Genomic DNA, 27,117 nt, shown 5'->3' with positions numbered 1-27,117 from the left:
CTCATTCACACAGGAAGTGAGGGTGGGGCATTACTTCATTATAACATTCTTTGAATCTCATTATTCCTTTTTAGGTGTGTAATTGCACATCTATTTTGGCCTTAGTGAACCACAGGTTACTTCAGGTTACACTTATTCCTGCTTTAGCCTGCCTCAACCAGTTTTGTCTGGTTTCAGTTTCGGTTTCAGTAAGGACTTCACGTGGTCTCAAGATCATCCTGGAGCAGCTGGGGAACTTCCTTCTTCCTTCCTCCTGAGTGCATTCCTGAATTCCCTTGTGGGCCCTTCTGATAAGATAGGGAGATAGTGCCTTTACAAACAGTAACCTCGTAATACTGTGAGGGGTGTGCTGCTAAAGCTTATCTGTGCCAAACAGAATGCGAAACCAGAGGAAACCTCAGGAGCTGACTAACGCCAACCTGTGAACTTTGAGCAGAGTGTGCAGGCTTCACAGGCTCTTACACATTAACTTCTTTGCCTAGGGTGGCATAGTTAGAGTGGATTACACATGCAGCATATGATACGTTGTGGGGGGGGGGCATGCTAATGGAAACATTTAATATAATAACTGATAACAATCACTGATTGATGATCATCAGTTGGTATCCTTGGTCATATTGTGAGAAAGAACAGGGTTCACACCCAAAGCAATTCTCTACCTTTGTTTCTGAGTACACTCTTTTATTTCTGACAGCATTACATATTCATTAGATTTCCGCAAAGCCTGATACATAGTCATACTATTTCTCAAAATGTCCATCCCTTTTCCAGGAACTCTGTCTCTGCCTTTTTCTTTTTCTTTTCTTTTCTTTTTCTTTTTTTTTTTTTTTACATGGTTTCTTTCTTACTGAATTTGAGCTGGAGGTTGCTCATCCTCAATGTGGTGGTCCCTTAAGCAACTTTCGGTCACAAAAATGCAGGTGTTCTTGCTTATCATAAACACGGGCTCATTTTGTTCCTCTAGTAGTTTTCCTTGCTCACTTCAACCTATTGCGTTTTGGTACCTTCAGCTGTCTAGCACACTTAACACCTACGGTTATTGCAAGGCGCAGTTCATCTCACCGTGCCCTCTAACAATTTGTGAGCCTCCCAGTGGTACGCTCAGCGGACTGTCCGTTTTGCTCGTACAAAGGATCGAGCTGCTCTGTCTCCCCTTTCGAACGTTCACCTTTCCTAATTAAATGAGTTTTCAGTACGCGGATGAGTCTTCCAGGACCCGAGCGGGCCGGAAGGACCCCGCACCCGAGAGAACGCCGAGTCCCCGCCTGCGCCATAGCGACCCGAGGAGGCCACCGAGGGGACGACCGCCCGAGCGCAGCCTCCTCCTACAGCTCCGGCGCGGTCCCGCCCCGGGGCGGTCTCTGGTTCCGTGCCGCCGCTCTGCCTGCCGGCTGCGGAGGCCTCGTTCTATCCGCCGAGGCCTGGGGGCCTAGCGGCCTCCGGCTCCGCTTCTACCTCCGTAAGGATCGGCCGCCGGGCGCCAGGTTCGGTGAGCACGGGCGGCGGGCAAGGCGGCTGCGGCGGTGAAGCCGAGCCTTCCTGTGCGCGGCCGGGACCGGGCGGCGGGGCCCGTGGGGCTGCGCGGGGCGGGGGAGCGCGGCAGGCCGGGTGGCAGCGGGGCGGTGCGGGTGCTTGGCGCTCAGCGCTCGGCTCGCAGGTCGGTTAGAATTGATCGGCGTCTGGCCGGAGGCTGAGCGAGCACAATGAAATCTACAGGCTTGCTTTTCCGTTTGCCTCTTGAAAGATTCTCCTCCGTCATCGCCTCAGGCAGAAGTTTGTTTAGCGGCTTTCTCTGCAGTTGTGCTATCCCGGGAGGCAGGTACGGGGAGGGGCGGCGGGGGGTTAGGGACGGGGTCTGCACCAGAGGGCAGTGGGCATGGCCCCCAGTGCTGGAGCTCAAGGAGTGTTTGGACATCACTTTCAGACACAGGCTTTGGATTTTGGGTGATGCTGTGTGGAACCAGGAGTTGGATCTGATGGTCTTGTGGGTCTCTTCCAACCAGGAACATCTAACATACTCCATCTGCAAAGGCAAGTGGAAATGTGGAGAAGAGGCTGACATCCCTACAGTGCTAATTCTGTGAGATTTCTCTGTATGCTTCTGGAAGCCTCTAGATATTGGTGAAAACTGGAGGCATCAACTAGAACGTGCGTTTCTGAAGCCCATAGGAATGCTGAGAATCATTTTTCCTAGAAGTAATTATGCAGCTGCCTCTTCCTAGGAGCTTTTCCCTGCTCTTGACTAGTCTCCTGGGAAAACTGAAAAGTAAAAGAAAACAAACCTAACTCATGGTGCCTACTGGTAAATATTTTCTAGCTCTCGCATCTCAGAACTGTGGGAAGAATAAAAGTGACTGCGAGTAACAAATGCTTCTTTATCTCTTATCACCTGATGTTCTTGAGCTATCCAGCCAGTGTTAAAACATTTGGATAGTCATTTCTGGCAGAGAAAGCAAAGTGATGTTAATGATCACTTTTAGGTTACTGTTCAAAAAATCAAATTCTTTACTCTCAATATTCCTGCCAGTTAGGCAGTCGTCTGAGTAACAAAACAAAGCCTTAAAAATGTGCAAAGTTGGTCCTAAAGCTATTCATCTGGAGCTGTCAATTCTCTGTATTCATGCAGCTCACTGAAGCAAGTTATGATACTTCAAAGTAAAGGGCAGAACGCACTTTTTGCAGCTGGCATGTTCAGACTTGAACAGCAAACCTAGAAGTATATATTTATATATATATATGCATATATTTCTTTTCAGAAGATAGTATATGAACTGATGCTTTGGCAGAAAAACATCACTGTGTACCTTCATATCAAGAGTACTATGAAGTATTTTGCTTTCCTGCTTGATGGTAGCTAGAGCATCCCCTAGTTGACTGATCTGCCAGGATTTTGGAGAGGCTTTTATTTTGGCTCGTTTTACCGCCTAATGCACAGACACTTTTCCACTGTTCTCTCCATTTCCCCGTCATACCACTCTTAAACTGCAGTGCTTGTAGATTTATAAAATAATTCTTATCCGTTAGAAGCAATCCTTCAAACAGTGGCTTTTAAAAACCAGTAAGTTCTTTGCCTTTAATAGTTTCTACAAACATCTTCTGGTAGGGAAATATTTTTTGTCTCTAAAATTTAAACTATTGCTTTTATATTTACCTTTTCCATGAGGAAAAGCAATCAAATGTGCCAGTTCAGTCTCCTTCAGTAGAGTGTCCAGCTGAACTGCATGCTGCAGCCTACCAAACCACTACCTGGGTCCTGCTTTTGGCTGCAAATATGGGAAGTGGTCCCATAGACTGTGTGGAACATGCTTAGTTTCATTTGTTGTTGTGTAACTCTGTTTTGCTGATGGTGGCCTCTCCTGGTCTCAATCAGTACAAAAATTGATCTGCTTGACCTGTTGGTTTGGTGTGGAATCCTTCTCTTTGTTGATGACGAATAGTTAATAAGTGAATAGAAGAGAGAGATTAATATTCTCTGTCCCCTATTTTAAAAGGAATGGAGAGGGAAGGTCAAAGGTCGCAAAATAGGAGTAGAGAGCAGAAGCCCAAGGAGAGATGGGTGCTATTCAGATGTCTTAATTCCTGTCAGTGTTCATTTTCTCATGCATTGTTAAGACGGACCACGAGGGTTTGTGAAAAGCTGTAGAGCAGGCATGTGTAACGTGCAGGCTGCATGCAGTCCTAGATAACTAGTAATGAGGTTGTAAACTTCTGACATTATTATGTGATTTCAGGAATATTTTGTCATGAGCTGACTGTGTGTAGTTTGAGTGCGGGCTGCATAGGTAATAATGGAGTGCTGTGGAGGGGAAGACGTGGTGTGGGGCTCTTCTCTTGAATCTGTGACACGTGCTCAGTGAAATTGAAACCAGCGTGTATTTACCTTACATTCCCTTGTGCCACTTGGTGACTGAAATGCGGTGATTGCCAACAATTAGATTTCATCCTAGCATATGTGTTTGTGTGCCTATGAATGTAAGAAACACTCAGAATCAGCAATTTCTCATCAGGCAATGATCTTTGCAAAGCAGCAGAAGTTGTTCTTTACTGCAGTAATGGGCATACACCTCCTTATGGCAAGGGAGACGTGTGCCATATCACTGAAACCAACTCCATTAAATACCCTCACTCGACGCAGGTGATACCTCTCCTGCTGCTCATTGCTTGAGCATATCACACTCTCAGTCTTCCCAGTGTGTTTGCTAAAATATTTTTCCATATACAATTTATCACCCACCTGTTGTTCTTTCATCTTTCAATGGGGAACAAGAGAACAATGCATATTAGGCCCACCTGTTGTTTCCCATTTTTCAAGGGGAACAGGAGGACAATGCACACTGGGTCCACATGCACTTCCCCATTTGTCAAAGGGGAACAGCAGAACAATGCATGCCAGACTTTCCCTCCCTATCACCTTAGCCAGTCTCAATTCCTTCCCACCTGGGCTAGGTGTTCTGACAACCAAACTACTTGGCAAACTCACTCTACCATGTACTAAGCTATGCTTCAATGATGTGTTGTCAACAAGAAACCTTGCAGCCATTTTGTAAGAAAGTTTAGCAAAAATCTATACCTTAGTGTTTAGAATTACTCTAGTGCAAAAACACAGTCTACTTCTTAAGTGGAGATGTGTGGCTTTTGTTATTAAGCAAACACGAAAGTTTTCTTATTTAATTATTAAGCACATGTTTGTGTTATTTTGTGAGGTAATTCAATAAGCTAACAAGTTCGTTGAAGTAGAAATATCCAGAATACCTGTGCAGTACAATCTTTGTAACGTTCAACATTCAAAAGCTGTTTATGACTCCATTTTCAGTGGGCATCAATCTGTTACCTGTGAATTTTCAAATGGAATCTGTATAGTTGCAATTTGACGGTCAACTCAAATAAAAATTGAATCGTGTTTCTTTACGAGATGTGTCTTACCAGGAAGAAATATCCCTCTCTTTACATGTGAGCGACATAAGTCGCTCCTTATTCATGTCATTGCTCTGTGGCAGCATTTGTGAACAACTGTTTTCAAAGATGAAGCGCAGGAAAAGTAAAATTTCATTAACAAAAAAAAAATAAAATATCTGTGAGAACCTTGAGAACTCAGTAAGAATTGCAGCCACTTTCATTGAACTAGGCATCAATGTATTAGTTTCACAGAACCAAGGTCAACTATCTCATTGGACTTATGTTTTTGTTGCCCTATTTTTGTTTTAATAGAAAATCACAGAATGGTCAGGGTTGGAAGGGGCCTCATGAAGCTCCAACCCCCTGCCACATGCAGGGCCACCAACCTCCCCATTTAATACTAGACCAGGCTGCCCAGGGCCCCATCCAACCTGGAACACCTCCAGGGACGGAGCATCCACAACCTTTTTGGGCAGCCTGCTCCAGCACCTCACCACTCTCTCTGTAAAGAACTTCAAATATATATTAAAATACTTTGTTACTTATATACATTAACTATACTATAAATTTTTTTTATGCAGGTCAAGGAAAAAATGTGCTTCACTCATTGTGTCCAAATGGCTTTCCATGGCCACACTGAAAGAGTTTGGGTCATGCCCAAACCAACGACTGTGATGACTAGATTAGTGAACAGCGCAGCTTATTAAAGCAACAGAGCACAGATTCTTTTGGATTGCTGGTGATAAGTGCACTGTCTATGCAGCTTTTGAGGTTAACCAAGGAATAATACAACCTGGCCACAAGCGCTTTCAGTTATAAAAGCAATGCTATAGAGATTTCTGAGTTTCCTGGAGAAGCACTCTGTATAACTGAGGGTGAGACTCTTACTCAGTAGGTGTCCCTATGTGGGGGAAGAGGAGCTCAGTCCGTCAATTGATCTCGAAAGTCAGAGGTATTCCCCCAGCTTGTCTGTGGTAGTACTTTCCGTGACATCCCCCTTATCTTAAGCCATTTTTATACTATTGCTTGTTTTTCAGGTGGAGCTTGAGGGACTGTAGTGATACACACCTTTGATTATGAATGGTGAACAATTCTATCACTTTACTTCTAAAGGTATAGGCTTGGTGAGGAGTGATCGTAGCTTGGAGGCAGGTAGCTTTTTGGATGGCAGTGTTCTGGTATGATAATGAGGGTATGCTGAGCAAAGTTCACCTAAAGGATGGTATTTTGTCAAAGAATGATGGACTGTTGGCTCAGGGTAGCAAATATGCAGCTTTTCAGTACTTAGTACCACCAGGTTCCCATCCTGGTGTTGCTTCTCAAAGAGTGAGTACGTTAGGTTCTCCTGATGTTGCTACCAACACTAAGGGTTGCTGAGGTACCTGGTATGGATCATAGAACTTGACTGCAGAGTAGTCACTCTGCTCCACCTTCTCTGCTGTTTTATGGATTCCGTGCATACCAACTGCTTCTGTGCCTCTGTGAGCAGTGCTGTACCTTAATTTCAAGTTGCTATAGCAATTATTCCACAGCTACTTGAACTGTCTGTTTTTCACTGTTTTTCAAAGGACTGCAGTACTTTCCTACTGCTGACAGGGAGTGGGTTTGTGCTTTTTCCTTCATGTGATTGATAGACACTGCTACAGATGTGTATTATTTTGGACTCGCATACGTAAGCAGACACAAGTTATCAGGAGTTTCAGAACTGCAAAGAGCAATGGAAATGTAAAACAACAACTGAAAAGGCAGCAGGTTTATTAGTTGGGGGCACTGCAAGAAAGACCATTTAATGAGTGGAATAGTTGACAGTTGTGTAAATTGCAGCATATGGCAAGCTTTACAGAGTAGCAGAGAAGAAAGATATTGTTGTGGTTATACTTATTCCTTATTCAAGATCTCTTGTGATCATTCTTACAATCTTCAAACTTCTAAAATGCTTTACAGCTTGTGTAAAGTGCAGGTATGCTGAAGAGCATGTTATGTGATTTTGAATGATTGGTGTTGTTTGACTGAAATTCGGTTAATGTATCCTATACATAGATTACAAACTTTTCCCCACTTAGCAGTTGTTAGATGTTGAATAATGTAGCAATACTTCAAAATGGAGTTGCCTACAGCTACTGGAGGCGCAAGGCTGTTCTTTGGGTGTGCCTTGGAAGCTGAAAAGCTTTCCGAGTTCAAAGCACATTTTAAGGTTGCTGTCATAAAGTGAGATGCTAAGTAGGAGTCTGCAACTGTACCGTGGGGGTGTAGGCATTTTCTAAAAAGTGTTATTCTACCCATGCAAAAAAAAAACATCTCACAATTCTGCTTTATCATTGGGTGACCTCTTTCATCACAGTAAGAATTACAACTAGAAAAGCATGAGCTATAGATGCATGGTAGATGTAAATATACATTTCAGTTATAAACATAATCTGTACTGTGAGGCAAGGATATTCCTATTGTAAGAAGTCTGATACTACCGTTAGAAAATCTTTTACTTGTAGGTTTTTGAATAGACTATTAGGAAATGCGTATTGATCCGGTGAATCTGATCCCTTTTACTAATGCCTTTTCCTACAAATCTTCTGATTTTGTATTAAAAATTGCTTTTTCACACTTAATGCTACTAGTCAGGAGTGAAGATGACTTTTCCCCTGAGGATTGTAAACAATAAGCGGTTGGGTTTGGGTCTGTTTTCGGCAGTGACCTCTTCGGCTGTGTTTGTGTGTTGCTTGGTATTGTGGAGAGCTAGAATTTTAAAACTCCTTTTGAACCATGCCTGTTCCAAATGCCTGCAGTCCATGGTGCTTGCAGAAAATTCTTTTTCTTTGAGAATAATCCCATTGAGCTCATTTTAGATGCTTCTGAGGTACTAAGGCCTGAACAATAGGCCCTGAACCAAAGCTGACCTCTAGATGAACCTTGAAACCAAACACTATATCACACATGCAATGCAATATTTATCTGTTTTTCTGTTTTAACGTGAATATATATTTTGATGTCAGTTTATAAAGATCTGTTGTAATGCTTGTTGTGTAACAGTAACTGATGGTGGATCTTTATTTAGAGACATGTTGCAAGGCCGTGAGAAATATGTGGTTAAAACCCAAATCGATAGGGAAACTCCCTTGGTTCCTCCTTGAGGCCGGCCAGGCTTTGGATGGAATCCAAAAGGAGAATGAAATCCCATATTTCTGCATTTGAAATTATGTAAGAATAGTTATTCAACTATATAAAAGCTGGACCCCCTTACAGTGACTTTAGAGACCTCACCTATGAGTGGAGGCACTGCATAGGACCTCCCAGTTGCTGGGAAAGGTTCTCCAAATCCTCCCTGCAACCGGGGCTCCCCAGTGATTGCGGGTCTGGATGATGGTAAAATATTAGGGCAGTCGATGATTTATCTTTCTTAATCACTACAGTTAATCTAATGTAGTAATGATTAGATGCATTACCTTGTTTTGTTTTACTCTTGCTGTATTATTTCACTTATTATTTTATTGATTTAAATGTGAGCAAAGATAAACACACTTCTTTAACTTGGTGTCTGTGTCCTTTGTGCTGACCCCATCTATTGGCAAAATGGCTTATTAGGACAAAATCCTAGTGTGCTGTATCTAACTTTTCTGTTGCTGTGTGGTATGGCATTTATCTGTTATCTTGTTCTTGGTGAGAAGAGTGGTCTATTTCTTGCTTCCCTTCTGACTGAGTGTAATTCCCATGACTATTGGGGCAGTGTTACGAGCTCTGATTCTGTAGCATCTGTTTCTTAAAGGACCGTTCCATTGCAAAAGAAAAGGAGGAAGAATAAGGGAAGAAATAAATAAAACACACAGATACAAACCTTGATGGGGAGTGGTAGAGACAATATGGAGGAGCAAACCTTCTTGCAGCACTAATTGGTAAGAGTACAGGAATGTAAGAATGTTTATTTCAACGGGATTATCTGATCAGGGACCTTGTCAAGTGGGAATAGAAAGGAAACGGGGAGCAGTAAACAAAATGTAGACACAGTCCTGATGGGCAAGTGTAAGGAGAACAGATCAGCTCCCAGAAAACTGCTGGCAGAACCAGGTTTCTCCATGTATAAGAATGCAGACCTGAGAGCTCTGGTTATGGAAGGAAGAAGATGGTGGTGGATCTTTGCCATTTGATAAGGGGTGTGCAGGAACTGGGGAGGACCAGTGAGAAGGATAGGTAGAAGGGGCTGCAGAATAATTGCTAGAGGTGACTTCGAAATTAAATTTATATTAAAGGTACAGCATTGTTCTTACATTAAGGAAAAGTACAAAAGCGGAATGTGGCTGGTATGCAAGAAATCCATTCCACAGAATTTCCCTAAGCACTATCAGCTGTTGGCAGCATAAGGGGAGTTTGATTTGCTGACTTGAAGAGAAACAGCGTGAAGGGTAGAGCAGAATGAAGATACTGTGACCAGGCTCTGTGGTACCACTGCCAGGATAGGAACTTGATAGTACTACAGAACTGATAAGCTATGCGTTTGCTACCCTGAGCCAACAGTCTGTCATTCTTTGACAAAATGCCATCATTTGGGTGAACTTTGCTCATTGTAACTTCTTTGTAACACAAAAACACACCTTTCTGAAAGCTTGACTCCAAGGTGAGTTCACACTCTGAATTTTTTAGTCTATACCTTTAAAAGCAAAGTTAGATAATTTAAAAACAATTTGTAACAAAGGTATGTATTACTGGAGTCCCTCAAGGTCACATTAGGGCCATGAAGATGATCAGAGGGCTGAAGCACCTCTCTTGTGAAAAAAGGTTGAAGGAGCTGGTTCAGTTTGAACAAGAGAAGGCTGCAGGGAGGCCTCATTACGGTCTTCCGCTATTTAAAGGGAGATTATGGACAGGAGGGAAATCAATTTTTTACACTGGTAGATAGTGATATGACAAGGGGGAATGGTTTTAAATTAAAGGAGGGAAGATTTAGAATAGATGTTGGGGGGGAATTTTTTGGTGAGTGAGTGGTGAGGTGCTAGAACAGGTTGTCCAGAGAGGTTGTGGGTGCCCCATTCTGGAGGTGCCAAGTTGGATGAGACCTTGGGAATCTTGATCTAGTACTTGATCTAGCTGTTAACAACCCTTCCTGTGGCAGGGGGGTTGGAGCCTGATGATCCTTGATGTCCTTTCCAGTTCACGCCATTCTGTGATCCTATACAGGTCCACCTGTATAATAGGAAATAGTATAAAAATGGCTTAAGAGGGGGGTATGTCAGGGAAGAAACAATTAGATATTAAGCACGGACGAATTCTGGGAGCAATGGATGGGTTGAGCCTTTTATTTTTTCCCCATAGAGATGCATAGTGGGCAAGATTTGCATAGTTGGTCATACTAAGCGCTTTCCTGGGGAACTTAAAGATCTCTATAGAGCTGTTTTTATTGCCAGATGCGCTTGTGGCCAGGCCGTATTACTTATGTTCATGGTTAATCTCACATGCTTTGTAGTATCACTGCAAAGTTTTTTTTGTCAGTTGTCACTGACAATCTAAAAAGGCCTGCAATCTCTTGCTTTAATTAACTGCACTGTTCACTAATTTAGCTGTGAGAGTTCTCATTGGGTGCAGCCGAATTGGTTATGGTTGGTTATGAAGAGCCCTTTTTGGTGCCGCTGGACAAATGGTGCAGAGTGCTATTTGTGAATCCATTATTGTGATAGCTCATATATAACCAGACTTCTAGTGCTGGATTGGGCATCACTCAACTGCCTCCAGCCTGCCTGTTAAGTAGGGACACAAGGGGGTTTATTTTCTGCCAAATTACATCATCCTTTAATGCAATGGGGCATACAGAGGGCCAGTCAAGTGCAAACCCTGTCTGGTCAGGATGTCTGTCTGAGCCCAGCCTGTTCTGTCTTCTTAGAAAACTTTCCTTAACTCTCGCTCTCTATCCCTAGCATGTGCACAATGTCAAGAAAATTTCTTGCTCTAATAGGCTTGCTTCATATCTTGTCTCTGAGAGACAGTGGAGAGCCCTTATATTTCTCCCCATGAGACCAGAAGGGGTGGATCCAGGGTGGAGCCTGGGCTCATACAAGGGCCAGCCACTGAAAGAAAAACATCTGTTGGGCCTAGGTTGTTCCATGAGAAGGAGTGCTACGTAGCCGGAGAGCTCCTTCACCAGTTAGTTGGGTGAGTTCCATTCTTCTTTCTGTGAATGACTATTGCTTATCTGTGAATACTTTTCCTGGTATCACCAAGAACATTTCAGAAGCAACTGTACTTCTTTGTGAGCAGAACATTCTGTGAATGCAGAATGCCTGTGAGTCTGGAGAGTGGGGATGATTTTTCTTCTGGTGACATTCAGACCTGCCTAATCAAAGCGGAGGACAGGCTTTTCTTCCTTAGGTTTTATATAAATTCAATATACAGATGCTGCCTTCAGCATTTTGTGGCTGTTTTTGTAGAGAGTTGTGTCAGTGTTGCTTATGTGTCTCTGGGAAACCTGCAAACAGGAAGGCAGCAGCTGTATTTGCTGACAGAGACATCTGGGGGCTCCAGGCTGGGCCCCTACCCTCACAGCTTGAGATACCCCCAGAGCTGCTGGAGATGGTGATCACTTACAGTATCACTTTAAAAACACCTGCAATGTGGTCTAGGCTAACGATATGATTTGAAGAGGATAGCTCTGACAAGTGACTTGAAAAGGATAACTTCAGCTGCTGCTGAGAAATGTCATCTTGGTGGTGGTTGTTGTTGTTTTCTTAAGGGATAGGGAAATGCTAACAAATTGACTCAGAAGTAATGTCAGATAATACTGAATAAAGTCAGATTACAAGTCCTGATGGATGGAGGAGATAGCACTAAATATTCAAAGGGAGACTGGAAGGAAGAATCTGATTCTATGTGTGTGTGTGTGTGTAGCGGAAATGCTGAGTTATGGCCTGAACCAGTGATTGAGCACCTCGTGGAAAGGCAGGGTCAACCCAGGGGAGCTCAGGTGCATGCAGTGCATCTTAGTGACCGGAAGGGGTGGAGCCAGGATCTGTCCCTTCCCAGACCTCATTTAAGGATTGGCAGAGGAGTCAAGGGTATCTCTCTGGAGATCCCTGCCTACATGTGGTCTTCCAGAGGTGAGCAGCTTTTTTTCCTTTGCTCTTGCATCCACAGCTGTTGCATTTGGGCTTGTCCTGAATTGTTGCAGCGTAGGATTTGCCACCCTATTATTGCTGTACTTTCCATCATGTAGTAGCATTATAACGTGCTTCATAGGAGTGGAACTAATAAGCCCATTCAATAACTGGTTTTGTAATAGGTGTCTGTAGTGGCAGGTAGGATTAGGACAATAAAGCCAATAGAAGATGAGATAAAAATAAACTGCTGGGTATGGTGGGATGGTAATCTGCAGCGACGAGTGTCTGGTCTTAATGTACTTCAAGCTATTGTAACTACTGTGTGATTAACTGTCCATCTGAAATGGTTGGTAACATCTAGCAAATTACCTTCTGTATAACTGCTGTGAATCTTTGTTGCAAGAACCTTCCTGTATGTGGAGGCTGCTATAACATCTGAAATATAGCTAGAATATGAGGAAAAATGACAATGTACGTGTGCTCTTTTGGTCACGTATTTACAGCTAGACAGACGCACGTGACTAAATGTGGCTGATTCAGGCTGTCTTGGCAGTGGTGGGTCCTCCGAGGTGTGATGATCAGTTGATGATAGTGACAAATGAAGGTGGAAGATGTATTCTCTTTACTTATAGTCTAGAGGGGTTGGAGTGAGTTTCTGGCTTCCCAGCTCTCAGCAGGAGTTTTTTGTTCCTGACTTCCAAGCTTTACAAATTTAAATCAGCATAGATGAGAGGTGGCTCTAGCTTGCATCTTGCCTTCAAGGTGTAAAATGGTATCATCTAACTTCTTGTATCAAGCTGAAAATACTTGCTCTGAGGCTTAGTCTTCAGCCAGAAAATGTTCTTGGACCTTCCCATTCAAAAGCAAGCAGTTTCTGTCCACTTCCAAAGGAATGCTTTCAAATGTAAAACTGTCCACAAAGTGTTGCTGTTGATCTCCTGTTGATTTTAAACAGTGGTTCCTAACAGACTCAGACAGTCTTGTACCACAAGTACAGTACTGCCAAGCTGCTCTAATCTTGCTCTGATACTGTATGTCAAGCAAGTACTGAATTTCTGGTAAATGCTTTGACTGAGAATGGCTGCTGTAAGTCTAGAAACATAAATGGGGGCATGAAGGTGGTACTGCAGATTAACTTTGTCCTTTCAGTTCTTGGATCTTGTGCTGAACTCTGTCCAGGAGAGTTCCAGTTATGTGAGAAGTAGACTGTGTTTTTGAACTAGAAATTCTAAACACTAAGGTATAGATTTTTGGTAAACTTTCTTACAAAATGTCTGCAAGGTTTCTTGTTGACAACACATCATTGAAGCATAGCTTAGTACATGGTAGAATGAGTTTGCCAAGTAGTTTGGTTGTCAGAACACCTAGCCTAGGTGGGAAGGAATTGAGACTGGCTAAGGTGATAGGGAGGGAAAGTCTGGCATGCATTGTTCTGCTGTTCCCCTTTGACAAATGGGGAAGTGTACGTGGACCCAGTGTTCCTTCTATTCCCTTTGAAAAATGGGAAACAACAGGTGGGTCTAATATGCATTGTTTTCTTGTTCCCCATTGAAAGATGAAAGATCAACAGGTGGGTGATAAATTGTATATGCAAAAATATTTTAGCAAACACACTGGGAAGACTGAGAGCGTGATATGCTCAAGCAATGAGCAGCAGGAGAGGTATCACCTGCGTCGAGTGAGGGTATTTAATGGAGTTGGTTTCAGTGATATGGCGCACGTCTCCCTTGCCATAAGGAGGTGTATGCCCATTACTGCAGTAAAGAACAACTTTTGCTGCTTTCTTGTCATTGCTGATGAGAAATTGAATGTTTCTTACACTTAGAAAAAGCTCTTTATAATGAGTCAGAACTTGCAGATATTGCAAATGGTTTGATTACGCTGCCTTACTGCTTCACTACATGATACATGGAAAGTGAAACAACGGAATAACATCCCGTGTTGAGATGTATCCAGGAATGGGCAGCAGAACAGGAAAATGTCTTACCAAAGCAGAACCAAATTTCTTTCTGCTGGAGTTATGAGATTAAAGAATTACTTACAGAAAAAAACTTAAAATAGCCAAGTGGCTCCAGAATGTCAGTGTTATGCTGAGATAGTAAGCTGAAGAATACAAGATGTAAGGGGTCCATAACATTGCTTGGTTTTGCTAACTCAAAAGGAATTTGCAAATTGCATCGCTTAGTTTAACCTTTTGCTAACTCAAGAGGAATTTATTGCTTATAGGAATTTATTGCTTAGTTTAACCTTTTGCTGGCCCAAGCACATTCTCAAAAGGGAGCCTTCTCAAGTCAGTAGAAAGGGGCCCCTAAGAAAACAATGGAAAGGGAAGATAAACAGGATAAGAAATTGCTGAGGCATGCAGGGTAGGAGAAGAGCTTAGAACTGGGACGAAGGTTGGAAGGACATGGCGAGGAAGAGTCTGACTTCATCCTGGAACGACCACCAGATGGGGAGGAAGACGTCGAGCCTTCATCCAGTGGAAGCTACTGCGCATGCACTGGGGAGGGGGACAGTACGTAAATGAATTCCCAGAAAAGTAATGAATATGTCAGTGGGTCTTGGGAAATACTGCTGAATATGTATGGCTTGGCTTATAAATGTATTGAGATCCCACTCTCTGGTGTGCAAGTTAGGAGGAGTGGTCCCCCTTGCACCCGGCGCGTGGCGCAATGCTGAAATGAAGACGTACCTGTTCTTATAACCTTACTTGGGTTAGAGAGTTTGATTCCGCAAATCAATTTGGCACCCCAGATGGGACAATCTGTGTTTGGCTGCAGGGCCAGTTGAGGAGGGGGACGCCTTTGGCGTGCCCTGTGAATTGTTGGAAGGACTCCCCCTTCTCATCCGATCACTATGGGGACAGACAAGGACCATCTGGAAGCGGACCAGGTACATTTAAAGGGAAGGCTCCATAAGGCATACGCAGGAGCAAGGGACTCCATAAGATGTGTGGGGAAGTCCCACGTGGGAGGGTTTTACCTTGAGATTGGACTAGTCCAGCGGTACAGGACGGGACGGTAATTACCGGGGACAGGCATCTTGTAGCACTATATCTGATTCCAGGGATTGTGGGTTAGAGTCCCACCCTGGGTTAGTGAGGTATAGTGCTGACACCTGTCAAATGATAACCTACATCATTGTAGCTGCGGTAGTAGGAATAGTAATCTGCGCTGTTGTTACCATCTGCTGCAAATGTCCAGTACTGTGTGTTTGAATAACTGTCATTGATATATTTGGGATATCCTTTTAGACATCTGAACTAAGACATTATCTGAGCTAGCAAACCTAAGTGTCGGAGTGAATGTGGTGTGATTGAGACGTAGCTAAGCTATGGAGCGAAAGAGAAAGCTGTTAATCGTTTTGTCTGTTGTATGTATTATTTTTGATAAATTGGGAAAAAGGGAATCTGAATGTTTTTAGTGTAAATGCAAATGAACTTTTTGGAGTGGGATGAATATGGGAACCTATATGTCATAAATTACAGTAACGGACTGGAAGAAAGGTATGTATTTCACAGAACAAACGTATGCTGTCCAGTTTATGTTATACTCTGGTTAGCTTGTAAAGAGATATATCAAGGGTATTGGTGTTACCCATGCCCGGAGTGTGGACAAGAGTGATGGAATGAGTTCTGGGGATTGTTTTCGGGAAACTTTAGGATAGAAGGAGTAATTTGTGGAAATGTTCGTAAACTAATAAAACAACAAAATAGCAATATGGCAGGGTCACAAGGGAAAGAAATACCTAAAAGGACACCTCTGGAGTGTATATTGGCACATTGGAAGGATGTTGCAGAAGGGCCAGGGGGGCGTATTAAATAAGAAACTAGGAACGTAAATGGAATAATGGGACCAGTTTTATAATTGAGTACCCTAATCATGAGAGACCAAGTGCTGGGTGTTTGTGGAAGTTGAAGAACGGTACGGTTTGATTTGTGGATTTTGAAAGGAATGAAACAAACTGTTTTGATGGTATAAGAAAGTGTAATTGTTAATGGTATACAGAGTTAGAATTGAGGGTATATGGAAGAGTAACTGAGGATACGAATAGTGGAATAATGTACAAAGGAAAAAGGGCTAAAGAGAAAGTGAGTTTATCTGTGCTGGCATGAGAGCAACCCCCTGCACCGTTCCCCCTGCAAGGAGAACTTGGTGTGAGAGAGAGAGCTGTAGATGGAGGAGCCCAGGGAGGGCTCTGCCTCACTGGAATGAAAGTAATGTGTAAAGTACTGTGAAAAAGGGAACAGTGTCTAGTTACAAAGATGAAGGATGGGAATTTGGGAAGTTTACCCTAGCAGATTCACTGGTAAAATTACAGCTAGGGGACCAGGATAAAGAAGTTTATCTTTTGGTGGATACGGGTGCCTCTTACCACCCTTAGATGATTTTATAACAGTAGTAGGAGCTAATGCCCAATCAGAAAAGGCTTACTTTTTGGGATTAATTAAATATAGACTGAGAAAACAAGTAGGAATGCATAAATTCTTGTACATGCCAGGTTACTCTGACAAGAAATTAAATAAAACTGGAGCTAAGGATCAAATAGTATTAATTGATTGAGATTTTTAAGTCTGCCTTTAACACAAACAGGGAAAAACAAGGTTATAGCCCCAGAAGTCACAGAAATCTTGAACAAGATACGCTTAGGAGTGTAGGTATCAGGGATACCTGGCAGACCCAAAAATGCAGCCCTAAACAGAAGTTAAGTTAAAAACAAGAGTTAGCCCAGTCAGGGTAAAGCAGTGCCCTTTGAGGATATGTGACTGTAGAAGGATAAAAGAAATAATAGATAATTTTTGGAGTTTGGATTACTAATTGAATATGAATCCAAATACAGTACTCCAAACCTGCTGGGGAAAAAAAAATAAAAATGGAAAGAACAAGATTTGAGGGCAAGTAATAGAATAGTTGAATGAATACACTAAGTGGTGAAAAAACCATAAACTACTTACGGAATTAGTAACTGGTGTTTACCTTCTGTTCTTGAAGGATGCCTTTTCTGCCTGGTTTGGCCAAAGGAAGCCCAAGGTTATTTGCCTTTGAATAGAAAAACCCCAGTATGGGGAGAAAAGACTCAGTTAATCTGAATAGTGTTATCCAGGGTTGTGGCAACAGCTCAGTGGTTTTTGAGAGCTGGTCAACTCGTGAACCTGAGACTTAGGTTCCTCCATCCCAGAGTGGAACCTTACTGCAGTATGTGGATGTCACAGAAACAGAAGACTGTGTGCAATGGACTGTGAGTTTGCTGAACTTCTTGTTTAAATGATTATCAAGTTTCTCAACAGAAAGACATATTTGGGATATGAGATTAGAGCTGGACTTCAAACCTTAAGGACTGTCAGGAAAGAAGCCATCTGCCAATACCCTGAGTCACAAACTGCCAAGGAACTCCATACGTTCCCAGGAATGACAGGCTGGTGCCGACTGTGGATACACAGCTATGGACTGTTGGTAAAGCCAAAATATTATTTGAAATGGGGAGGCAACGTTGGCGTTCCCAAACTGAAATAAGAACTCATGAAGGCCCTCTGCTTTGGAGCTACCAGAAATGCTCACATAAAAAGCAAGGAATGGCCCTGAGAGTCCTTGCCCAGAACCTTGGGCAGTGGTACGCTTTTCCAAACAGCTTGATGAAGTGAGTAAGGGTGCCCGGAGTGCTTGAGGGCAGTGGCTGCACTAGTACTCAAGTTTTGCTAGGCCAAAGAATAACAGTTTTAATATCTCATTTGGTGTCTGCTGTATTGGAAGTAAAAGAGGGGGACATTGGCTCTCACTCCAAAGGTTCCTGAAATCCCAGGCCATCCCGGTAGAGCAGGATGATGTAGAAATAAGCCATTACTTGAGGAGACTTTCCCTCAAAGGGCTGAAATAACAGCCTGGACAAAAGCCTTAATTATATAGACAAATGCTAATTATGTATTGGGGGTGCTGCACATCATAGTACCATCTGAAAAGAGCAAGGATTGCTCACACAAGGAAAACAGCATGTTGTAAACCTACCAAGGAATGTGGCTATTACACATTGTAAAGGATATCAGAAAGGTAGCACTGTACAGGAAACTGGAAATAAGATGATGGGTAAGGTGGCAGGACAGGTAGTTAAAGAAGTCTTTAATTCCAGACTGTAAACTTAAAATCTTTAAACCTGAGTCAAAACCTATAAAATATTCTAGAAAGGATAGGAATCTAATTAATGATTTCGAAGGAAAGGCAACAATGGCAAATTGATTTCTTGGAACTCCCAAGAAAAGCTGGTATCCCTGTATGTTGGCACTAACTGATATTTTTTTCTACAGAAGCCAGAGGCATTCCCTTGTAGAATTAATAAGGCACGTGGAGTAATTTAAGTATTGTTAGGTTATTCCAAGATGCTGAGGAACTACTTGGTGTGTCAAGGAAAGTGCACCGTCAAAATTTAAACTCATAAAGAAAAGATGAAATGGTTACTAATTTGCTTTATTTCAGGGTGATGTCTCTGGCAAGTTGATGTTGTGTGCTGCTACACTTTGTATTTTGGTTGTAATATTACTATGTTTTATGTTATATTTATTTATTTGTTATTGTTAAACGTGTGATTGTCACTCTTCTCCCTTCTATTTGGATGAACCTTACATCTCTCTACTTAACAATGGCCTCTATTAAGAAAGTAATAACACTCTCATTGGTGGGCATGAATATCATAATGGAAGTAATATAATGAGTAGGTGTCATTTGGGTAAAGGCTTCTGGTGGCTGGGCAGAGATGGGAGAGCTCAAACTTCCACCAGGCATAGTGAGAATTATTTGGAGCCAGTATCAAAATCAAGAAGGGTTAAAAGTGTAAATAATCCATTGGTAAGGTATAATATGGGATACCTTGAGAGCCCTTATCCTGATTTTAGGAGTAGCTCAGCTGGTTCAGATTAAACAGTTACCCCCCAAATTCGAAGACATGGATGACCTGAAAGCTACCAAAACAAAGGAGGTAATGCATAACATGGACAGTTAGCTTACTAAACTTTCTCAGACTTAAAGGCTATTGAGTTTCTCCACAGAAAGCCCAAGTGGCACAGCCACAAGTAATCCATTTGCGTTATGGAATCACTTCTGGATCCTTAACCCTAGGAATCAGTAAGGAGTCTCTGGAAGGTACTCCAGACTTTCCTAGGGATGACGAGGTGGTGCTGCCTACAACTATGGAATACTGGTAAAGTCCCTCTGTGCCCTTCTGAAATCCTGTCCGAAGGTCCTCGTAGAGGTTGAGGAAGAGAAATAAGAGGAAGGTTTAACTGTGGCAATTAGACACAGACTCTGTTGTTAGTACAGAACAAAAAGTTTTATTGTTATTTAAAACTTGAACAATGTGCATTTGGTTAAGTGCCTTATTAAATGTGACTCTCTTGCCACATTTGGTAGTGTTGGATCTTCCCTCCTGCCCTGAAGTAGACGACACTGGAGCTGGGCTTGTCCCTCTGGTGCCATCCCACGGCACCCAGTCTGTGTTGGTGTGAGTGTTAGACCAAGGCACCGGCTCAGTCAGCCTTATGTCAAGTCCATTATACCTCAGCGGCGTCTCCCAATAGTAGGCGATGAGGTCATACAGGCTGTCAAATACTTGGGTGTCAGTCAAAAAGAACTTGTGGCTGTTAGCGTCCTGTCACCAGTGCAGCAATGCCACACCTTCTCACTGTGCCAGAAGGATAGAACATAGTCTATCCTTCGCATCCAACGTAAGTCTTGCTTTCCCTGACAAGAAAGGAGCCATCAGGGGCCTCCATCTCGGCCCAGTACTCCGTTGGCAGCCGCTCAGCAATGCGCTGCCCACTGCACCTTGCCTCCAGCTTGCTGTGGAACCAGTCCTGCGCAAGATGCAGCTGGATGTTGGTGCTCACCTCCTTCTGCGCAGGTCGTCTCCTCTGTCTGCTCCCAGTCAGGGGAATGTAAAGCAGGTTCCATGTACAGTTGATGGGTTCTTCTGTCATTTGGCAGGCTGCTGTACATGAACCCATGGTTCCTTGCCACTCGCCTCCACCAAGCCACCTCAGTTTTTGCGAGGCTTGCCAATGGTCTTTATAGCATCTGCTGACACCTATGCCAGGTGTACAAGCTAGACATCTCGTGATCATGTCAAGAGGGTATGTCTGGCATGAATAGTTACAATCTTTAACTTGTTTATACCTCCAAAGATCTTTTGTTAGTCTGAGCAAGAATATCTTTATCTTCTCCTGATAGTATACAGGTTAAAGGAATTGGGGTAAGGGACCTGGACAAATTAAATGAGGGGGCACGGTTGTGAGGATCTTAATGGGATGTGTTGCTTTAATCTTTCTGACCACTCAGAATCAATACATAGGAAACTCACAAAAATAAAAGATAACATACAGGAAATACAAATTGAGACTAACCCAGTTATGGAGGGACTTAAGGGGATACAAGAAACACTTACTAGTTGGTTACCTAACTTTGCTTAGCTCAAGAAGCTTTTTGTATCTGGTTGTACAATCAATGAATATACAGATGATATAGTATATCCAGGAGTTTGACTGATGTAATTATTATACTAGAGTAAGAAAAAAAAGGACATTCACCCTATCCTGGGCTCACAAAATAACTCCAGTGGAGCAGATCTCCAGATAGATCCTTCCCCACAGCAGTCAGCTCTTAAATGGGTCTAGCAAACAAGAGTACTGTTGCCAGGCTCCACCCCTTCCCGCAGCACAGGTGAATTGCCTTCACCTGTGCTCCCGTGGCTGACTCATTGCTCACCTCAGGTGATTAATCAGAGGTTCAGGCCGTGATTCAGCAGCCCCATACACTGGTATTACTGTTATCTTTCTGCTCGCGTTGACGTGCATTGCAACGAGGTGCGTACTATGGCTCTACAAAACATCTGGACTGGGAAATAGTTACGAAGAATGGAAAAAGCATAAACTAAGGCAAAAAGTGGAAAGTGGAAGATACTTTAAGTCCTCCCTTTTCCAAAATGGGGCAATTTAGTGAAAGAATTCGCTAAGTTGTAATGAAAAGGGGGAAATTGAGATAGTAAGCTGAAGAATACGAGATGTAAGGGGTCCATAACACCATTTGGTTTTGCTAACTCAAAAGGAATTCTCAAAAAGCATCGCTTAGTTTAACCTTTTGCTAACTCAGAAGGACTTGCTTAGTTTAACTTTTGCTAGCCCAAGCACATTCTCAAAAGGGAGCCTTCTCAAGTCAGCAGAAAGGGGCCATTGAGAAAACAATGGAGAAGGGAGGGTAAACAGAATAAGAAATTGCTGAGGCACACAGGGTGGGAGAAGAGCTCAGAACTGGGACAAAGGTCGAAAGGACATGGCGAGGAAGAGTCTGACTTCATCCAAGAATGACCACCAGATGGGGAGGAAGATGTCGAGCGTTCATCCAATGGAAGCTACTGCGCATGCACTGGGGAGGGGGACAGTATGTAAATGAATTCCCAGAAAAGTAATGAATATGTCAGTGGGTCTTGGGAAATACTCCTGAATATGTATGGCTTGGCTTATAAATGTATCGAGATCCCACTCTGTGGTGTGCAAGTTAGGAGGAGTGATCCCCCTTGCACCTGGCGTGTGGCACAACGCTGAATGAAGATGTACCTGTTCTTATAACCTTACGTGGGTTAGAGAGTTTGATTCTACAAATTGGTAGAGTGAGTTTGCCAAGTAGTTTGGTTGTCAGAACACCTAGCCCAGGTGGGAAGGAATTGAGACTGGCTAAGGTGATAGGGAGGGAAAGTCTGGCATGCATTGTTCTGCTGTTCCCCTTTGACAAATGGGGAAGTGCACGTGGACCCAGTGTGCATTGTCCTGTTCCCCTTGAAAAATGGGAAACAACAGGTGGGCCTAATATGCATTGTTTTCTTGTTCCCCATTGAAAGATGAAAGAACAACAGGTGGGTGATAAATTGTATATGGAGAAATATTTTAGCAAACACACTGGGAAGACTGAGAGCGTGATATGCTCAAGCAATGAGCAGCAGGAGAGGTATCACCTGCCTCGAGTGAGGGTATTTAATGGAGTTGGTTTCAGTGATATGGCGCACAATGTTTGGAGGCCGTCTGGGGCGAAGTGATCATGAGATGCTAGATTTCTCTATCCTTGTTGAACCACAGAGGGGAGTCAGCAGAACTGCCACCTTGGACTTCTGGAGGGCAGACTTCAACCTCTTTAGGACCATAGTTGAGAGGGTCCCTTGGGAGGTAGTTTTGGAGAACATGGGAGCCCAGGAAGGCTGGGAATATTTTAAGGAAATTGCTCTAAAGGTGCAGGACCTGACCATCCCCATGTCATGGAAGACAAGCCGACGGACAAGGAGGCCAAGCTAGCTGAACAGAGACCTTTGGCTGGAACTCAAGAACAAAAGGAAAGTTTATGGTCTCTGGAAGAGTGGGCAAGCTACTTATGAGGATTACAGCTATGCAGTGAAGCTGTGCAGGGAAAGAGGAGAAATGGGAGGGAAGACATCATTACTGACTTCTGTGATCAGTCATTGGGTTGAGCCTCTTTCCCTTCCCATAATTTCACCTACTGGGAATGCAGTTGTGCATGCAGTTATACCAAGTGCTTCCCTTGGAAACTTCAAATCTCTGTAGAGTTATTCCATTGTTTAACACGTTTGTGGTCAGTGGTATTATTCGTATTATTGCTATTTACACATGCTCTGCAGGTAATGTATTTATCATCTGCAGTTCAGAAGAGTTTTGTTTCTGAAACTCCTTTTTCTATAACATGTGACTACCTCTCAAATTTCTCCTGGGCACATCCTACCTCCAGGGGGACTGTGTGGTGTTCTTACTACTCCAAAATAGCTTCAAAGCTTCTAATGTGGATGTTAGTGGAAATCTTATCAGTTACAGACAAAATGTCCTGGTAGACTTGAGATAATCCTTTTTGTTGGGATGACAACATTGGTCTTCAGCTACGTTGAAATGGAGCTCAGTATTTCTAAAACAAATAGGCAGGGTAACTTTCTCTTCATGTTTAATTTATTTATTACTTCCTGTAATCAAAGTAACAAAGGAAATGGAAGAGCTGAGGTAGTGGGCTAGGGGATGCAGGACTTAAAAGGTTAATAGCATCGCTTAGTTTAGCTCAAGGAAATGCAATCACAACCCCAAAAGGGAAGTTTTCTCCAGTCAGCAGAAAAAGGGCCAATGAGAGAACAGTGGAAAGGGGAACAAGTATGATAAGGAGTTTTGTAGGGGCATGCAGGATAGGGGAAGTGCTCTAAACTGGGACAAAGGTCAGAAGGACATAGCAATGGGGACTACTGACTTCATCCAAGAACGACCACCAGGTGGGGAGGAAGACATCGAGCCTTCATCCAACGACCACCAGAGGAGGCATGTGCCAGGGGGAGGAACAATATGTAAATGATTTCTTGGAGAAAAAAAAATATGCAAATGAGTTCTTGGAAATCTGTTGAATATTTATAAGCTTGGCTCTTAAATATGTAACGCATTTCCTTCTGGGTGTGCAAGTTCGGAGAAACAATTCCCCTTGTACCCAGTGTGTGTGCAGTGCTGAAATAAACATACCTGCTTTGTAACCTTATGTGGGTTATAGAGTCTGATTCCGCAAATGAGAGCCACTTCCTTTCATAAACAATCTGGCATCCACAAGCAGAGCAAGCTTCTGAAACAATCAGGGCTGCTCACAGCTTAAGCTAAAATTTAATACTGAGGCATGTAAAGGCTTGAATAAGTCCAGTTACCAAGCCATGTCTGCTCTTCTGGGCTCTGTACTCAAAGCTTAAGAGGTCTCTTTGTTAGTGTGAATAGCTGCCTTCTGACTCTGAGTGTATAATGGGAGGGAAGTGTTGGGATGCCTTGGTTACAGCATGGTGGACATCATGAAACATAACACATCTACTTTCTTTAGTAGCTGTTGCCTGAATCTGCAGAGTAGTTGATAGGAAAGTAACATTCTATGTCAAGTATCTTTATCTGTAATCTTACTGATTGTTGTTATGGAGTTGCATAATTTTGTCTTGAAGTAGTTGATTAATTGTTATTAGAAAGCTTGATAAACTATCTTGTATTGTTCCTCTGAAATAGCAGCAGGTTGCAGAAGCAACTGCTGTCAAGCAGGGAGTGTCCTATTTGAAGGATTCTGAAGACTCGTCTTCCTTGCAACCCACCAAGTGAGATGGGACATCTGCTCTAGTGATGTCCTTACCATTTAGCCAAAATAGGTACATTGATGTTAAATTAGCAGTTAAGTTACTGCCACATCTGATTATAGAAATAGTAAATATTTGCTCTGGTTTGGCAATTCAGTTACTGGTCTTTCTTGGCACAGAAGTTCCCATGCTGTGATTCTGGGGCCTCTTGCTGCCTTTGTGTTAACTTAATGATGTGTGAGATTTTCATACATCTTACATGTCATCAAACTACTACGTGCTTTCCCTACATTTTCTCTACTTGGGTGTTTTCTGGATCCAGTTTGCAGGGCTATAGACTTCAAGTTATAATGTTCATCAAATGAAGTATTAAATCTTGGAATATCTTACTTGGTTCAGTAGGCCAAAACAGTAACTTTTTTTTTTTTTTTTTTGCTTTAGGCTTTATTTACAAGAACTACTCTGAATGAAATACCTTGTTTTATTAGTTTGTGCCACAGTGTCAGAGGTGGATATTGATGGGATGGCAGCAGACCCCACCAATATCCTGTTACATTTTGTAGTCTTGTGACTGATGGCAGCAGAGGGATAGTGTAACAAAATTGTGTCTGATGTGCAAGTGCATATGAGGCAGAGGAATGTCATTGAATTCCTCTATGCAAAAGAAGTTGCACCTTTTGACGCTTGTTGACACTTGTTAAATGTTTCTGGAGACCAAACAGTGGATGTGAGCACAGTGAGATGATGGATGGTGCTTCAGCAGTGGTGACAGTGATAGTGGGTCACGTCCTCTGGTATAGATAGTGACAAGTCAGGCATGCAGGCTCCTGTTCACGGCTGATGAAAATGCAGAAGTAATGGTGGTGACTATGTTGAAAAGTAGTGTGTTAGAGGAAATTCTCAGCTACATCAAATAGTGTTATTGTGGCTATTGTAGTTTTAATGGCAATAAATAGGAGGCATTATTTTTGGAGTGATCTAAGTATTTTTGTCTAGGGAAGAATCTCCTAAGAATAAACAATAAGGAAAATTGCCAGTGGAAACTAAAATTTTTTTCCCTTTTTATCATAAATAAATTTAAACAGTGTGTAAACTAAGTTTAATAGAAAAGCAAAGGAAACAGATTTCCACTCTGAGCATATTATTTTTCCTCCTGAACATTTAAACTTAGTATAGAAACTCATTCCAATTCAACTTGGGAATTTGGGCCAACTATGTAGAAAACTCTCAGATTTCTCTGCAGGTGGAATGTGAGTTTTCCAGGAAGAATGATTCGGGGACATTGGTTAATGTGGAGGCCAGAGGCACAATTCAGACTGAAAGACAAGTCTACATGCAGGTACTTCAGTTGCGTAACAGGGAATTTAATGAAGACCTGTTGCTGTTACTCCCATGTTCATTGAGAATCTCTCCATTTCCTTTCTTTGTACCCTCACTGGAAAACATCACTCATCATTCATGGGCATGAACCCATGTGTGATATTTGCTGATGACTTTGGGGGTTTGGGGTTCAGAAGAGAATGTAGGAAGTGAATTGATGCAAGCACATTTGAGTAGACTTCTCTTTGTCTTCTAGAGTCTTGTTCTGATTTTGATCTTTTCAGACATTTTTCCTAAGGCACGTACTTTCTGCCAGATACCACTTTAAGTGGCATGTTTGGATATATTAAATTTACATAATATTTTTAAGTTGTGGTCTACTGTGGACTGAATGTTGTCATAATCCATCTAGCAAATGTTAACTAAGGTAGTATTACTCATCTTGGTCTTGGCAGTAACATGAACTCTTGACTAGGTTGTGCACTGCATGTAGTCAGTTTCCCTGTTTCCTGCTCAGTGATGCCTTACTTTTGTTCACGCATCTAAATCATGCTTGTTGTATTAAACAGCTTCAGCAATTACTGTATTCAAGGAGGTGATGGTTTATCATGTGATTATTTATCAGGAAATGTCCAGTTGAATGTTGTTGATCTGTAATCTTCAGCTTGAGTACAGAAGCCTGTATTTTCACCTGAGCTGCGTACTTTAGTGTAAATATTGCTTTAATACTGCTGTTAATCTTGAAGGATTTGTGCTGTTTTAGTGGTTTTGTTTCTTTACAAATTGCATAAGCGGCTTTGTTTTCCAGTTTCATTTTGTACTGATGCCTTTTGAGAGCACGACGTAAGTGAGTGAAGAGCTTACAGCTATCTTTAAATCTTGAAAATAACACTTGGGTAGTCAATTAGACAGTTCGTAACTTTCTGGCTTTTATAGACTGCATCTGACTTGTGCTTCAATTCTAAAATTGAAACTGGGGGAGACTTTTCAATTTCAGAGCCCTGAAAAGAAAAAGTAGGGATAATGGTTTTCCTCAGGGAAATTGTGTGAAATGTTCTGTGGAGAAATTAAGTCTAACATCCAGTGTTCTTGCCTGTGAGTTGCCTTTTTTTTTTTTGAGAGTGTTTTCCTTTTGCTTTGGAGGTGCTAGCTCTAACAAATTTATATTTGTCATTCAGAGGTAACAGTTGTACTCAGATGGGTTTATCATTATCATTATACGAGGACTGCTCTGAAAGTAATGCCTCGTTTTATTGTTCTGCCCCACCATGTCAGGTGGATGTTGGTGGTATGGCAGAAAAGGTTGAACTTTCTCACCAATATCCTGTAATGTTTTTTTGCCATGTGACAGATGGCAGCAGAGGGGCAGGCTGACATGGAAGTGCAGCTGATACAAAGGTGTGTCATTGAATTCCTTTGTGTGGAGAAAAAATGGTGCCCACTGACATTCATCAGTGCTTGCTGAACATTTCTGGAGACTTAACAGTGGATGTGAGTGCAGTGAGGTGTGGTGTGCTTCAGCATTGGTGACAGCATGAGTTTATCATCTCCACTGGTGTAGATTTCTATTGAGCGTGGCATGCAGGTCTTGTAGGTTGCTGTCAGAAATGCATTACTAATGGTGGTGACTGTTGAAAAATAGTGTTTTGTAGTGTAGAATTTTCTCTATTAAATACTGTTACTGTGCTCTTTATATCTGCTGTAG

At 42.4% G+C, this 27,117-nt stretch overlaps 1 protein-coding gene and 1 pseudogene across 4 annotated transcripts in view; one reads left to right on the top strand and one right to left on the bottom strand.

Annotated features, from left to right (window-relative positions):
• The first annotated feature begins 383 nt into the window (after positions 1-383).
• The window catches only part of LOC104911957 (uncharacterized), a 62,426-nt gene continuing 35,692 nt past the window's right edge, over positions 384-27,117 (top strand). Inside the window, exons 1-2 of one of the 4 annotated variants that reach the window (XM_085229398.1) lie at positions 384-1,484; positions 1,925-2,031. In XM_085229398.1, coding sequence (XP_085085524.1) covers positions 1,201-1,484; positions 1,925-2,031 — 391 coding nt within the window. In that variant the 5' untranslated portion in view covers positions 384-1,200. Of the gene's footprint in view, positions 1,490-1,924; positions 2,032-27,117 lie in introns of all 4 variants that reach the window. The other 3 variants (XM_085229409.1, XR_014884694.1, XR_014884697.1) reach the window with 3 other exon arrangements.
• LOC146545348 (1-phosphatidylinositol 4,5-bisphosphate phosphodiesterase gamma-1-like) lies at positions 19,239-19,962 on the bottom strand (annotated as a pseudogene).

The sequence above is a fragment of the Meleagris gallopavo genome, chromosome 1 (genome assembly GCF_905368555.1).
Source record: "Meleagris gallopavo chromosome 1, MGAL_WU_HG_1.1, whole genome shotgun sequence".
Taxonomy (NCBI): Eukaryota; Metazoa; Chordata; class Aves; order Galliformes; family Phasianidae; genus Meleagris; species Meleagris gallopavo.
Note: the sequence above shows the minus strand (reverse complement) of the source record. Positions and strands in the feature narration are given on the sequence as shown.